At 32.9% G+C, this 14,906-nt stretch overlaps 1 protein-coding gene across 1 annotated transcript in view; it reads right to left on the minus strand.

Annotated features, from left to right (window-relative positions):
- LOC118187884 (uncharacterized) overlaps window positions 1–14,600 on the minus strand; it is a 307,145-nt gene extending 292,545 nt beyond the window's left edge. Inside the window, exons 1-2 of the mRNA XM_085814610.1 lie at window positions 14,418–14,600; window positions 4,186–4,400 (exon numbers count right to left, since the gene is read on the minus strand). Coding sequence (XP_085670736.1) covers window positions 4,186–4,400; window positions 14,418–14,496 — 294 coding nt within the window. The 5' untranslated portion in view covers window positions 14,497–14,600. The remainder of the gene's footprint in view (window positions 1–4,185; window positions 4,401–14,417) is intronic.
- Window positions 14,601–14,906: the final 306 nt, after the last annotated feature.

Here is a 14,906-nt window from a genome sequence, read left to right on the forward strand (position 1 = left end):
ATTCATTCCAAGAGTAAGTGAGTAAAGTCTTTTAAATCTTTTAGCAAATACTCATACCTCTTTAATCCCGCCTCTTAACCAAAATGCGGCCGGGGAGCATATTTGCCGCTCCCCGCCGGGAAACACCTCTCTTCGTAAATTACATCGTTTCTATCGCTCAACCCCAGAGCAAGTTTCAAGAGTAACGTCCAAAGTAAGTTCCGCAAGCAAGTCTCGCCAAGTCTCGCACGAAAAGTGATTCAAACTCGAATTTTCTTCCTCTCCTTCACAAACGCGGGCTCCCACTATGGCTTCAATTATCGCCCCCTTAATTTTGGCAAAATTTGCGTTTTCAACCCCTGAATGCGGAAATAAGGGTGATCGCGCATGCGCGCCCTTCTTCACTTAGCCAACAACCGGACCCTCAATCGCCAAAACCTGAATGACTTACATCGAAGGTTATGTGGCAACCTCTAACCCTTCTGTCACGTACTTCCTGTCCTAAGGTCAACTGCACAATGAAATTTCTTCTAGAACATTCTAAAGGACAAAGCGCACGAAATTATGACTTCCTTTTTGCAAAATTGCCTCCCTTTCCCTGCTTCTTTTCACAATGAATCAAAGCTTGTACAAAAATTGCAAATAAAAGAAAAATAAATAATATCCTTTAAACTAAATAATATTCCCAGAAGCATCCGTTTTTCCCCAAAATTAAAGCATTAAAATAAATAATTCAGAATCAAATAAAATTAAGATTTCCATAAATCAGAAAATCATTCACCTAGTTTTTATAACGCGATCAGACAAATTCTCTACACAACACAAGGTATCTTTCTTTTTTTCCTCTTTCTGTTAGGAAAATCAGCTTTTGTTTTTTATTATGTAGCTACTGAATTCTATTCTTTTGTGAATGTAAGTTATGAACATTTAAAAGGAACTGTTTACGAATTTCTGAAACACAAATAATTTTGACAAAACATAAAACATGACTGCAACAACGTGCTGCTGAAACATTTCCTACGTGTTCTTTCACTTGCACATAAGTCTCTATCAATCACACTGAAAGTTTTGTTCACAGGTTCAAATATACAGTTATGATTATATACACATGTAAAAATCGTGTTAAGACAAACGTTTCGACATCAAAAAAGTATTTTTTCCCCTTTCTGTTAGGAAAATCAGCTTTTGTTTTTTATTATATAGCTATTGCATTCTGCTGTTCTGCACACTATCATGGAAACATCCGGAAGCATATTTCGAATTACGACTGAATATTCTAATGTCTTAACCTTCAGGTCTTATAAGCATTTTTATGGCGTATAGGACATACCCCGGTAGCTCCTGAGGCTTCCTGTGTTCAGGTTTTAGAAAACGTGAAATGGTGTGTGCGTGAAAGTTCAATATTTATTCTTCATTTCATAATTCTTTCTTTGCAGCAAAATTTGATGAATTTTAGCTGGAAAATAGTTAAAATTTCACCATCATGTGATAGAATTCAGTCGCTGAAGTCGCTTTTGACAAAAATAAATTAGTGCCAATTAACATTATTTGGCTTATATGCAGAATTATAGACATTTTCACCATTTTCTGAATCTGTTGTCTGAACTGCTGTATTCTATCGCTATCAACTCTACTATAAAAACCTTCTTTGTCGTTCCCTAATGAAACTTTCACTAGTTTTAAAATCTGTTAAATTATTTTGCAAGAGTTTAATTTTTAAGTTAATAATTATGAAAAATGAGGAAAGCTATCTGGAGTACAAGAATTACCTTCGTGGAGAACGTGTTTAGAGAAAGCTATGTAAGGCAAGATTCACGAAAAATTCGTGCATTTAATAAATGCGCCAAAAACTAATCGCCAGTCAAATACAGATATTTACCATTTTATTCCCTCATCCGATCCTTATCATTACTAATACAAACGAGACAATTAATTTAGTAAAATACTCCCTATTCGCCAAAAACATTTCTTCTGCCAGTGAACAAAACACTCATTAATATATGTCGAGAGTTCAAGTATTATACCTTCCTCACGCTAAGATATAGAGAAAGATTACAAGGGCCCTCAAACCCGTAAAAGTCTAGGCTGAAGAACAAGCACTAGTGACAATATTTTTGAAGAGAGGATAAAAGGATTACACTGGTATGAAACTTAGCCGTTGAAATGGCGAAAGTCTTGAAAAGGAGGATCAGACTATGGGGTAAATTGGGATCGTTAATGACTCTAAGCACGTCTTCGCAGATTAAATCGCTTATATTCATCTGAAATTATGTTCTGCTGCATCCCGTTTTCCCAATATCAGTATATTTATTACGTTTTCGATGGAGTTGAATTCAGCTGGCTGATCTACAAAAATGTATTGCCAATTTTATGCAATGAATACATAATTTAGTATATATATATTACACTTAAACGTAGCATGTTAGCATTCATTTTTGACTCAGATCTGAACATCTTTCTGAAATATTATGTCCAATTTTTCCCGATACGTTAGTGAGTTCTTTGCTTTGATACCATATTTTGTTAAATAATTTAATTAGTATACGTTTTGTGAAAGTCGGAGGGAAATTATTATAGCTACTTTCATTTAAAATTTGAAGTTTTTGTTCACTTTGCAACAAAAATAATTTTACTTAATGAAGGCTTATTATATATTAGAGCTTCATTTTTCCTATTCTTCATTGAATGAATTATAACCATACTTATGATTAACCTCTCATTTTCAGTGATTAATATCCTTTCTTCCCTTAGCTACTTTTACTCCCCTATGAGAGTTCTATAACGTAAATGTGAATGCATGCACTTTCGGCTGCGTGCCAGCATTAGCTTTGAGACTTCACTTTAATTTCACAGAATTCATGTTCAGAAGTATTATCTGTTTGCAGTTGTAACGTAAAATCAAATAACATATCCTGCCCTTATTTACATCCAGTGGAATTAATGAATCATATTTTTTTGCTGTGAGTTGATATGCATGATACAGTTAAGTGCAATTCATATGAATTTTGGTGTAGTGGCGAAACCGCTACAGAAACCCAAGTTCTAATACAGGGCTGAAATGAACTTCTAACTCAAGTCATAACAATAACATGAATTTTAATAAAATAAAAACATTAACAAATGCATATCCAGACTATGTGGGACTTGAATACATTCAGTCCCGTAATTTCAGAAATTTGTTATCAGGAAGAATGCTCTACGCTACGGGAGGAGTGATAGTTCTAGAGGGACAATATGCCCATAGCTCCAGCAGGACCTGCGCTGAACTCCCGGGGGCATTCCTTCACTCGTACGTAACAAACGTGTCCATCTCCTGACCGTGATGAAAAGACTTCTTTCATCTCTTTGTCCCTTGGAGTGACCTTCGAGGATGCAACCGTATTCATTAAAAAAGGCACCTCATTGCGTAGGGATTTCACCTATGTACTGAAAAAGGTGCTATTGCATTCTGAAATCATTCATCGTAGACAAAGAACCTCTATGCGACCTTATCACAGCATTGTTGAATTTAATCTGAGATAGATAGCTTAAGTTATCTACAAAATTTAGCTACGGTATATAGCTTTCTATTTTTTAAGTTTTGTTTCACAAAACAGAAAAATAAATCTGTCCCTTTTTTATTAATATTTTTAATTAGTACTTAAAAATCAAATCAGGCTTTTGAAAATATTCAAAACAATTTGTTATCCAAACTTATTTAGACTACCGAGTAAAACCATCAGTAGTAAATTAGTAAGTTATGAGAGCGTTAATAATTTATCTGATTATTTCGTTTTAAATTAGCAAAATACTACTATATTCCTTAAAATCGCATCGAGGCGTTTCTAAGCTTTCTTTTAATCTCCATTACATTTTGATCTCAAATAGTTTTATGGAACTTAAATTTATAGATTGTTATATGGACAAACTTACTAAATTATCTGAAATGTATATATATTGCACGTATCCACATATACACATTGCACGTATGACGTTGTATATATGCTGGCTTTTTGATGAATTTTCTAAGAGCATCTATTTTTTTGGCGATACTGAGACAGGTATGTTCCTGTAATTTAGTAATCAAATTCTATTAATTTTTCGTGCAGAACATTTAAGTTGCAGTATTTTAAGTTAGTTACTTAAAATGCTGTTTCTGTAAATTATTTCCCTTTTTTCTTTAATGTAACTAAGGCTAATTTATGTAACTAAATTAAACATACTTACATCAACATCTACTCCAACTTGAGGGAACGTCTTGAAAGCTGGATTAGATTTAGGCACGAATCGGAAGAACTCACCCATATTCTTGTACCACTTCACAGCGTATAGAGTTTCATCACCCACATCGTAACTACAACTGAGCAGAACACTGTCGCCCGTTACCACAGGAGTAGGTATATGCAGCATGTTTATCCTCAGGGGAACGTGTGGCTTAGAACCTGTGTGGAATACAAGAAATTTATTAAAATGAAGTTAAGAGCTTCTGAAATATGAATTTGTGTATATGTTACATTTGTATATATGACGGAAAATGATTAGTAGTTCAGTGAATTGGTACGATTATTCATATATGTGCGATACAGCTCCGTCTTTCTGGAGGGCATTCTCGAAAAACTGATACTGAATTTCCTTGGTATGTAAGAGTAACCACGAACTCCATACAAGCATTTAACTCATGTGTCGTAGTGTAAGTTTGAGACTGACAAATAGCTTTCAGTATACTTAATCATCGGTTGCTGATATGTTTTCAAAGTAGAAAATTCGTATGCTGAAAGATAGTAAAGATAGTTGACAAATAGAATAAATTAATCCTCCTAAAATAAACAATCTTGCAGTAAATATGTACACATCTTCTAACCTACTTTGTGTACTTGTTTCAATATTTCGCAAGAAACTTTATTTAGGTAATGGGTTATAATAATTGCTTCCTTAAATTATTACAACCATTACTACAACCATTACAAAACTTACATTTGCTATGTACTAATAAATCCAGTAACGGTACATCGTTTAAAGATAGAAATAGCATTGCCCATATAATTAGGCAAAACTCATCTTTAAGCAGGTTTAGTTTTACAGAAACTTCTAATGATTTTAAAGCTGTCAGGTATCAAAGTTCGTATAAAAAACTTCCTCATTACGTGACTTCTTTGAAATCGATGGAATTTTCTATAAGATCAGCAACTACTCAAAGATGAATATTACCAAAATCGATTTTTGCGATCGGCGTGCGTCTCATCCATATGTAACATCTTTTAGTTTTATTTTTTGTTTAACGTAATCATATTTAAGGAATTATGTGGATAAAACCCTTGACTGTAAGCATTCAGTCCCTTTCCCAACCAATAGAGTGTTAAAGGTAAATGGGACGCATATTTCGTAAGTGCACAGCTGTATCGCCACCAAGGGAGTAGCTTCTATAATGGACCAATAGGCTTCCAGTAATATTTCTGTCATTTCACATGACCTTTGCAGCCTCTAAGCAAGATAATTGAAAATGTTTTTCCATGCAATTTCCTGTATACGTAATTATAGCGACATGGATTTCTTGTGAAAATTTTCAGTGTGAAGTTAGATCAAATATAAGCATAGTTATATATGTAAATAGTAGACGTCTTAGCATTTTTTAATGCAGTCTATATGGAATGAAAACATTCCGAGATTTTCCATTAAAATCATACCAGCATTTATACGTCGTATATATTTATAACTGCATAACAAATGCAAAATTAAATGTAAACAACATTTTACTCATACGCACAGTTTAAAAGATTCAACGTCACAAGAGCAACAGAAGCTCATTGGTCTATTTTTTAAACTCCTCCCCCAGCGGCAATATTGATGTGCACTTGTGAATTATGTAAACGGAAGTTAACATATACAGTAATTTTTCTAATAATATTATAATAATAATTTTTCGATTAACATTACTAACATTGCTTTTACAAATCTCAAACTGCTATATTTTAAACAGAAGTTCGCTATTAAATTATTGTTAAAGAAGTTCATTAATGGACAGTGAATGTTCGAAGTTATTTATACCTGTACGTTTTATCGATAAGCACTTATAATTCAAAAGGTCAAATGTAATGCGACACTTTTTGCGCTTGAAATACCCTTCTGCACACCATACCCATCGATTATGCATGGCCTTTAATAAAATATATAATGATAAGGTATCTTACAAATTATACCTTGCATCAGATATTAAAAGGACACATGTGTATGTTGCGGTGCACTTCAAGGTATGGTATTCAGACCATTGAATTAAATCTTACTCAGAACAGCTTTAATAAGTTTTTCACTTTAGAATGATTTAATCTCGAATATAAGCAGCTGTCTTCTAAAAAAAGCGGATCCATTTAATTTAATTTAATTTAATATTATTTTAGAAACGACTTAAAACTACCACTCCGTCTTATATTGGAAGCTATTATTTGGACTAATACTAAATTTTTACTTTCAACCCTTCTTTTTTCGCTTGCGGCACAGCTTAAACATTCATTTGATCTTCAAACTGCACGTCCAGTTCATCCGTTTAAATCTGATTACTGTATATTTTATCTGCGTTTACATATGCAAATTTTGTTTTATATGCATCCTTTTTACTGAACCTAATTACATGCTTGGTTGGTAAATAAAAAAAGATGTTCTACTTTCAAAAAGCTTAATTGAAGTTTCAGTCAGAACGATTCTATTACCGATAATTTAATAATATCGATCATCAAGAGATTTTTTAAATGAGAAAAAAGTTTGGCTCATTTTATAATATCTTTTTGGAAATTCTGCAAGATGCACTTCAAAGTTGAAAGTTCGATTAAAAAAGGCTGCAAAAAGTAGAGGAAATCAATATTGGATACACCCCATCATCACGCAACGTTGCATAACAGGACAATTTCATCTTTTGTATCCATGACAAAGTATTTTTAATTTTTTTTCATATGTCTTCCTATACATTTGATGAATTATTGATGAAGACTCGATCCAGCATCATGTAACGAGGTGCAAACTTCAAGAGAAAGAAACGGGGAAATAAAAGTTTCTTTTAGGAACATCTGGCAGTAAGGAAAGTAATTGCTTTAATAATTCGGACTTTTTCGCAGATTATTTGCATAAGAACATCTTAAAGTTATCAATCTTAAAAACTGGCAGTCACAAAATGGCAAAAAAATTATTTTGTATTAGTTGGAAATTCGATAGAATTCGATTATCGCAGTTTTGCTAAAAGTGACAATAGCAAATAACTTCGACTGTAGACTAAATTGTAAAATGTCTTTTAGTTTTGAAAGAGTTATGGAAAAAATCAATATTTTATACTTTCTCTCGGAGTTACGTCGAAATTCACTTCCTTCTACCAGTGCGTAACATTTAAAACCATTAATAAAATATGCTTTTAAGATTATAAGTCATTTTCACCTGATGCCTTTCAGGATGCCTTCGTGGTATAACGACAGCATATTCGAAAGGTTCCAGGTTTGAGCCCCGACGAGGGCATTGCTCATTTTTCATGTTTCCTGCTTCAAAAATTCCTAATAGCTTTGCGCGTGACGTCCGAATCAAAAGGTGGTGGACCACCACTCGTCACCACCATGATTTGGCGACCGGGTTTCCGAGGGGGAGTATACAAGGTATTTTCTTCCTCATTCCAGATTGCCTTTCTGGTGTAAAAGTAGCACACTGGGCACGTATTCGAGAGGTCAAGGGTTCGTTTCCTGGCGAGGGAACGGCTCATTTTTCATGTTTCCTGCATCAAAAAAACTTAATGACTCTACAAGAGTTTAGAAAAATATCGATGTGGGGTTGAACTATATTTTCGTGTGCTATAAATTTTTATTTTTATATAACTAAGCTAACTTGAAAGTCTTAATTTATTTTCCTTATTTTTATTTATTTTTCTTCTTAAACATATGATTCTATGGAGGAAGAATTATTTTTTATTGCAAAATTTAGGAAAAGATGCTCCAAAACTATACACAGCATTTAAAACAAAGTCGCCTTTTGAGTTATATCCAACTGTTTTTCTGATATTAGTAACAAAATGTGATAGTATTTTATATTAGTAAACAAGAATGCATAAAAAATATGAATTTTTAGTAAATATATAAAAAAGTTAATGTTTCCTAAATTTAATAGTATGTAAAAGAAGTTACTATTCTAGCACTTGCGTCTTTTCAACCTCTCGCTACGTATTTTTTTTTTTTTTTATCAAAGTGGGTTTCGAAAATTGCGTAATTTTTTAATTACATATATTTTAGAGTTAAAATATACAAAAAGTTTCTATTGTCGGAAATTTTAAACTGAAAAATAACCAATTAAAAGGAAAATTAATCTTGGTTAAATTATGATTTATTTTATAAAATATAATGGTAAAACGTATATACTAATGAAAATACGCAAAATATTTATAAAGCACTTATTAGAAATGAAGTGTAATATGATAAACTCCGAAACAACGCTCGAGGCATCCTATGTCGCCATCTTTGCACCAAATACGCATTTCTTTGAGAATTTTTTCGCCAGGTTTAGTTCTTTGTTTAGAAACAAACAGCACAATGTCTACGAGTTTCTTTCTTGATGGAATTGGGGGATATATATCTAGCAAAATGTCGAGCAGTTAGTCTCATGTGATTGAGAACTACAGACATCTTTGAACTTTGAAAAGAGCACGCAAAATGTGTTTGTATATTTCGCAAAAATATGGACAACTAGCGCCATCTCTTAACCCAGATCTGAATAAATAATTAAACATCACAGAAAAGCCGCAATGAAACCATGAACGGGAAAAGAGAGGGTTGCACAGTTAAATAAACGAAAGATATGCATCCCCGCGGTTGCGCAAATTTTGCTACTTTTATGTTGCGGGTTTAAATCGCGGGATACGCAGCGAGGGAGTTAATTATATAAAACTTAAAAACTCATGAAATTGAATAACATTTTAGTAAAGAGTAAAAAACTATTACCAAATTATTCGGAAAAAATAAATGCCTTTTTAATTCATATGTTCTTAGCATAAGGTTGGACAGGTTTGATAGGGTATTAATAAAATCATGCCATAAGCAAACATTGATTTTGATTTACGTTTATACATTTTATTTATGATTCTAGAGGCAATAAATAAATTACAGTAATTCGATAGAATAATTTTATTTATCAGTTACGTATGAAAATGATCCTTGAACAATGAATGTCGTTAAATGTTACCAATTAAATGCTACAATTTTCGCCGGCGGATATATTGACAATAATTCTGCTTTGGTCTTTCAAGTCCAGAGTGGTTGCCTGATATATTTGATAAAATTCTTCCTTTAGGTACATCCATAAAAGGCTGTAGAATCGTTATCCGTGGAATCATCAAGGTGAAACTAGGAGGACTGAAATACGGAATCTTGTCTTGAGATACTATTCAACAGACGAGTACCATGCTCTAACGCTTCATATTGAAACAATAAGCAAAATGGCAGCTCACCAGGGAAGGAATACTGCTTCTTCTGGAGCACACTGATGCTGGACATCTTTTACATAATTAATGAGCCGAAATACATTATAAATGCTGACTCTGCCGTACAGGATTTAATACTCAACAACAAATTTATAATATCATGGACTAGAGGTCACGGCGCTTGTACAGGAAATGAATTCGCTGACCCCTTAGCAAAAGACGCAGCTATCCACCAAATAGGCACTCCAATCTCTCACGGACAACAAGGAAGACGAACATATGAATTCATCCCTAAAAATAGATGAAAACGTCACTTTTTCATCCTACTTCCTTTCTCAGTACATCTCAGGCCACGGCCCATTTCCACTCTACTTCTACAACAGATACAAAGCAACCTCTGACAGATGTATTTGCGGAAACAACGGGGACCCAGAGCACTACATCTTCAACTGTCTCATAACGTTTGTTCACCATATCCATCATCCAGGCAACCCAGGTCTAGAATTCAGGCGATTTATAATCAAGCACCGAAAAACATTCAGTCAGATAAAGTACATCATCGACTACCTCCACAGACAAGGACTCAATATATGGCCCACCCTTAATCTTCAAACCTCTCATTCTGCAATAATTTCAGAGTGTCATTGTTATCTCCACCAAACACGCACTTCTAACGTGCTTTCAGTCTTTATTCATATCTGTGCCTTACCTACATACCATGATAGTGTATCTATTTATTATTACGAATTTTACTGTACCTCGCCTACCTATGAACATTACCATCACCAAACGTAACAATATGCAGCTCTGAATATCCAAATGTATAACATCTGTATGATTGCATGTTACCTTGTTTAATTCTCAATAAAAATACGGAAAGGTAGTACACCGGGGCAATACCATTTTTGCTCATAGCGATGGTATGGTGCCACTGCACTTGTTCCTGTCCTGTCTCTACCATTATTATATTGTACTTTATTTAATTTAACTTATTCAAAATTCCTAAGTCTTGAAATGTTATGCGTTTTATCCAATGCTTAGCTTTAAAAATGTAAAGGAAACTGATCATTGTTTTTAAATTGCACTGTTTTGTATTTTAAGCCAGAAAACAGGCCATGCAGTTTGTTTTAACAGTTTATTAGCGGAATGCTGTCAAGCAAAGCACTTTTTTTCTTTAAGAGTAAAAAACAACAAGTTTTTTATCTTTAATATCTAGAAAAGTAGCACAATTTTGACTTTATCCACCTCATTTTCAGTTGCGCCTCGTCCTTTTTTAAAAAAATGGTAGCAGAGTGAAAATAAAGCCTTTTTCTTCATCAGTATTCTCACAGTGTGGCCGCAAAAAAATCTGAACACAGATGTTTACGATTCACCTAATGAAGGTAGATGATAGGAGAAAACCAGATTAGTGAACCGATGGGATCGGAAGAATAACAGCTTTTGCTCTCAGTTTGCTTTCTGTTATGTTTCATTTAGCAGGGAAATAGCAAGATGAAGATGTATAAAATTAAACATAATTTTTACCTGTGGTGATTAAAACATAACCTATGCCACTACTTTCATAATCGCTCCTATTTATTACTACTAGTTTTATAGTGGTTTCTATTTATTGCTAGTAGTTCTATAGTCGTTCTTATTTATTACATTCCTAAACGAACATACATTCAAAGCTGATCATTCAATTTGTCTTGTTTTGCTTTACAATGAGATAATTTAAAAAAGTCTGAAAGCTTTCAGATTTTACATTACTTTCAAATGGGCATTTTTTAACTTTTTGTGTGTTACCATTATTTATTAAATATCATGTTCTTCGCACTTAAACCATAAAATTCAATTTAACAGCAGTATCCCAAAAATAATTTAAAAAGAGCATATCTTTAGAATTTCCGACACACAGTCTCGGGTGCTAGAGATTAAAATGTTTTTTTTTTTCTTAGTACAGTGTTGGCATTGGTCTCTTTGAAATCGTTGAATGTGTTAATCCGAAATTCGTTAAACCGTTACAAAATATGAAATCGATAATAAAACAAATTCCAAATTCCAAATTAGAGCTTCCAGATGCCAAATTCTGTGGAGGATTACGTTATTCAAAATTTGAAGACTCTAGGTACCGTTATTTTATCACTTTGCAATAAACATACATACACTTATGCAGATCGTTCATTATTTATTTTTTAATATACCACAGGCCGATAATATTTGGTGGCAACAATTTGAAAAGTGAAAAGCAAACATTAAGGTTTCGAAGCAAAATGCCAAAACAAAATTAATAGCCATTCTATCCTAAAGCCCATTGGGCTAAAATGAATTCATGGTAAATAATAAATAATGCCCGTTAATATAACCTATTAATGAGTCTAATCGTTACAAATAATTCGTTGGAAGGTTGCAAACGATTTCAATTAATTAAGGGATAAAAACTGAATAATATTTTATTCATCATCATTTGCTGTCACGGTTAAATAATTGTTTTCATGTGTGTTTGTGAAATGAAACTGAGCGTGAGAAGATATACGGGGTGTGTTTTTAAGAAAGTATTTATATGAGATCGAATATTATTTGATACGAATAATCATGAAAAAATCATCCAGATTAAATACAATTATTTCTACCTGGAATAAAAGGATGTTTTATGTTTCCTGTAATAAATGTAATTTTCTTGTGTTATCTTACAATCTAAAATGTTATCAGACAGTTTCATCAAAAAAATTATTAAGTTGAATAATTACAGAACTTTCGCTTCAAATTTCAATTACACATTATTCTACTTCAAAACCTATTGAATTCTTCAGCTAAATATTTCTGAAGTAATTCTTTCTCTTAAACATCAAATACTAAAATGTACCGAATGGTCTAAAAAAGGACATAAATCTTCAAGATCTTCAGTCCTCAATCCAGTTCCAGTTCAAATAGTAATACAGTTAGAAAGAATAATACTATAAAGAAATTCAAGTTTTTCAGATTTTAGCGGCCGCCCAAAAAGGTTTGCTAAGGCATTTAACTCTCTCGCTGAGATCGCAGTCTACCAGTCTACTGTTACCCTCACCCATACTAACCCATTGTTTTTTGTCTTTTTATGTTCATTATCAAGCTTTACTTTCTTTGCACATACACTATATAAAATTCAACAGCAAAAGTTTAAAAACAGCATAGCTGAATACGTTTAGAATTACCGATGCTGCGTTAAATGTTGGCACACATTTTTCTGTTCTTTTTCTTTTTTTTTTTTTTTTTTTTCCAGTTTTTTTCCCTTCAGTTCGTCATATCAATGTTTTTTTTGTCGTTTTTTTATTAGCGTTTGTCCGTTTAATTTATTTTTTGAATATGACGTTCTTTACCCTTAACGCAGAACTGTGTAGGGATCATTCGATAAGTTCTTGTAGTTTAAGTAACAACTCCGAAGAAAAGTCAATATACCATTTTGTTTTAACTCAAATATATTCACAGATGACCCTTCATGCAGGAAGCCAGCATTTATGTCTTGAGCTTAAATATAAAACGTAAAATCAAACTAAAGCTGAGTACAATAATCAGCCTAATCTTCACAGAGTTGATTGTAGAGGTTATTTTAAGTTTCTAACAATTATTTAAAATTTTAAGCTTGTTTTACTGTCTATTCTCGTTTCCCACCTACTAGTCTCTACCAGAAATAGTTTATAGTATCGCGTTGTATGTAAATGAGATAGAAAGAGTATTTAAAGGAAGGTTTCGATGACTTCAGCAGAACAGCTTATGAGTCCTTTGTGAGGCGTGTTCGCCGTCAGGCTGCTTCTTTGTTTAAAGCTAACTATGCTGGGTTGTATTGTACGTGCTTGCTGATATTCTGCGTTTAATGAAATTAAAGGCCAACTTCGATTTTAGCTTTAGATTAGTTTCTTATCTTGAGTTAAAGCCCAAGTGGAGGCCTTTTGTCGGCCCCAAAAAGGGGTCATCTGTGTGCTTAGTTTGAAGCAATAAAAGGTGAGTTTAACCCTTCTCTCTAGACTTATCATTTACACACTTGGGTCCGCGATAAGTCACTACATAGTTACACAAGGTTTCTACTAAGTTAAGCATAGACGAAGTTAGAAACATTAAATGACTAATCGCGTAGTTGGCTCCTAGCTAAAATCACCGGCGTAGACTATCAGGCATGTACTAAGCACGGTCAAAATTAGCAAGCTTTAACTCTTAACAGCAACGTGGCGAAGAGGCAGAACACGTTCTAACTGAAGTAACTCAGATATCAGCTTAAAAAGTAGTTTGGACACTATTTCGCATAAAGCATAAAACTAAAAACCCATTTTGGCAGTAAAGCGTAGGCAGGAAAATAAGGAATAAAAGGAAGCTGTTTCCAACTAAAATTCAAATGTTAGAAAAATAACGTAAGACCCTACAATAGAATATTAAAAGAAGAGTGTAGTCCTTAAAAGAACATCTATAACAGACATGTTCTGTAACAGAGATAAATTTGAGTTATAAAAAGGAAGTCTTTTCTTTCAAGACGTGTTCGTATAATGTTCGATGTGAAAGATAAAAAAAAATTAAACAATTATTTAAGAAAAAGAATATAACCATTAAAAAAGCATAAGCCCTCTTTAAAATACATGATTCGATTCAGCAAATCTAAGGCGATAAAGAAAAAGAAATTATGAAAATTGTATTAAAAGTTTTTCCTAAAAATAGTATGTTTCTAAAAGGCACAATAAATGGTGGGTGATATGAAACACACAGTTAAGTGAAACTAAAGATAAAAAGCTAAGAGTATGTAATGAACATCAAATATTTGAGACAAAGTAACCGGAAAGAAAACAGAAAGGATTCACAATAACAGTTCATTCGGAAAATGCTATATATTTAGAGACGCTAAAATTGCTTACAGTTTGGAAAGCATATTATTAAAATAACATTAACGCTCAAAGTGCAGCCCTTATGGAGCATAATTCATAATTTTTTCTCAGAACCACCACGATTATTGAAAACAAGGTAGTTGGAAATATGTTTCTTTTAGAAGCTATGAAAATTGCTGTATACTTACTGAAGGTAGGAATTGACGTCAGGACCAAGATAATGAGATGTTCAATAACATGCGCCGTAAAAGGAGGATCTCTGATCATTTCTCATTCGAGTTGCTTACATTCAGTTGCTTCGATCTTACTGTTTTTCGACTCCTATCTGCCTCTTATATTCTTTTGCAATCGGGTCCTTTGTATTCAGTTATCTGTAAAGTAAAATTAAATAAATATTTATGAAGCATAGTCAAATTCTACAGATACTTTCATTTAGTTTAATGCGTTTGACTAAGATTCACAAACTCCATCCCATACTATCTGATAATCCCTTGCTTATACTCTATTTTAAATTTTAATGCAAAATTTTATCACATTAATAAAATAAAAACACAAAATGTATTTTTAAAAAATCTGAAAGTTTTCAGATTTTACATTACGCCCAAAGGAGCGTCTTTTTCAACGTTTTGTGTGTTACCTTTATTTATTAAATATCATGTTCTTCGCACTTAAACCAT

This window comes from Stegodyphus dumicola, chromosome 4, assembly GCF_044657685.1.
Source record: "Stegodyphus dumicola isolate Sdum_Otavi_A_Nest chromosome 4, ASM4465768v1".
NCBI lineage: Eukaryota > Metazoa > Arthropoda > Arachnida > Araneae > Eresidae > Stegodyphus > Stegodyphus dumicola.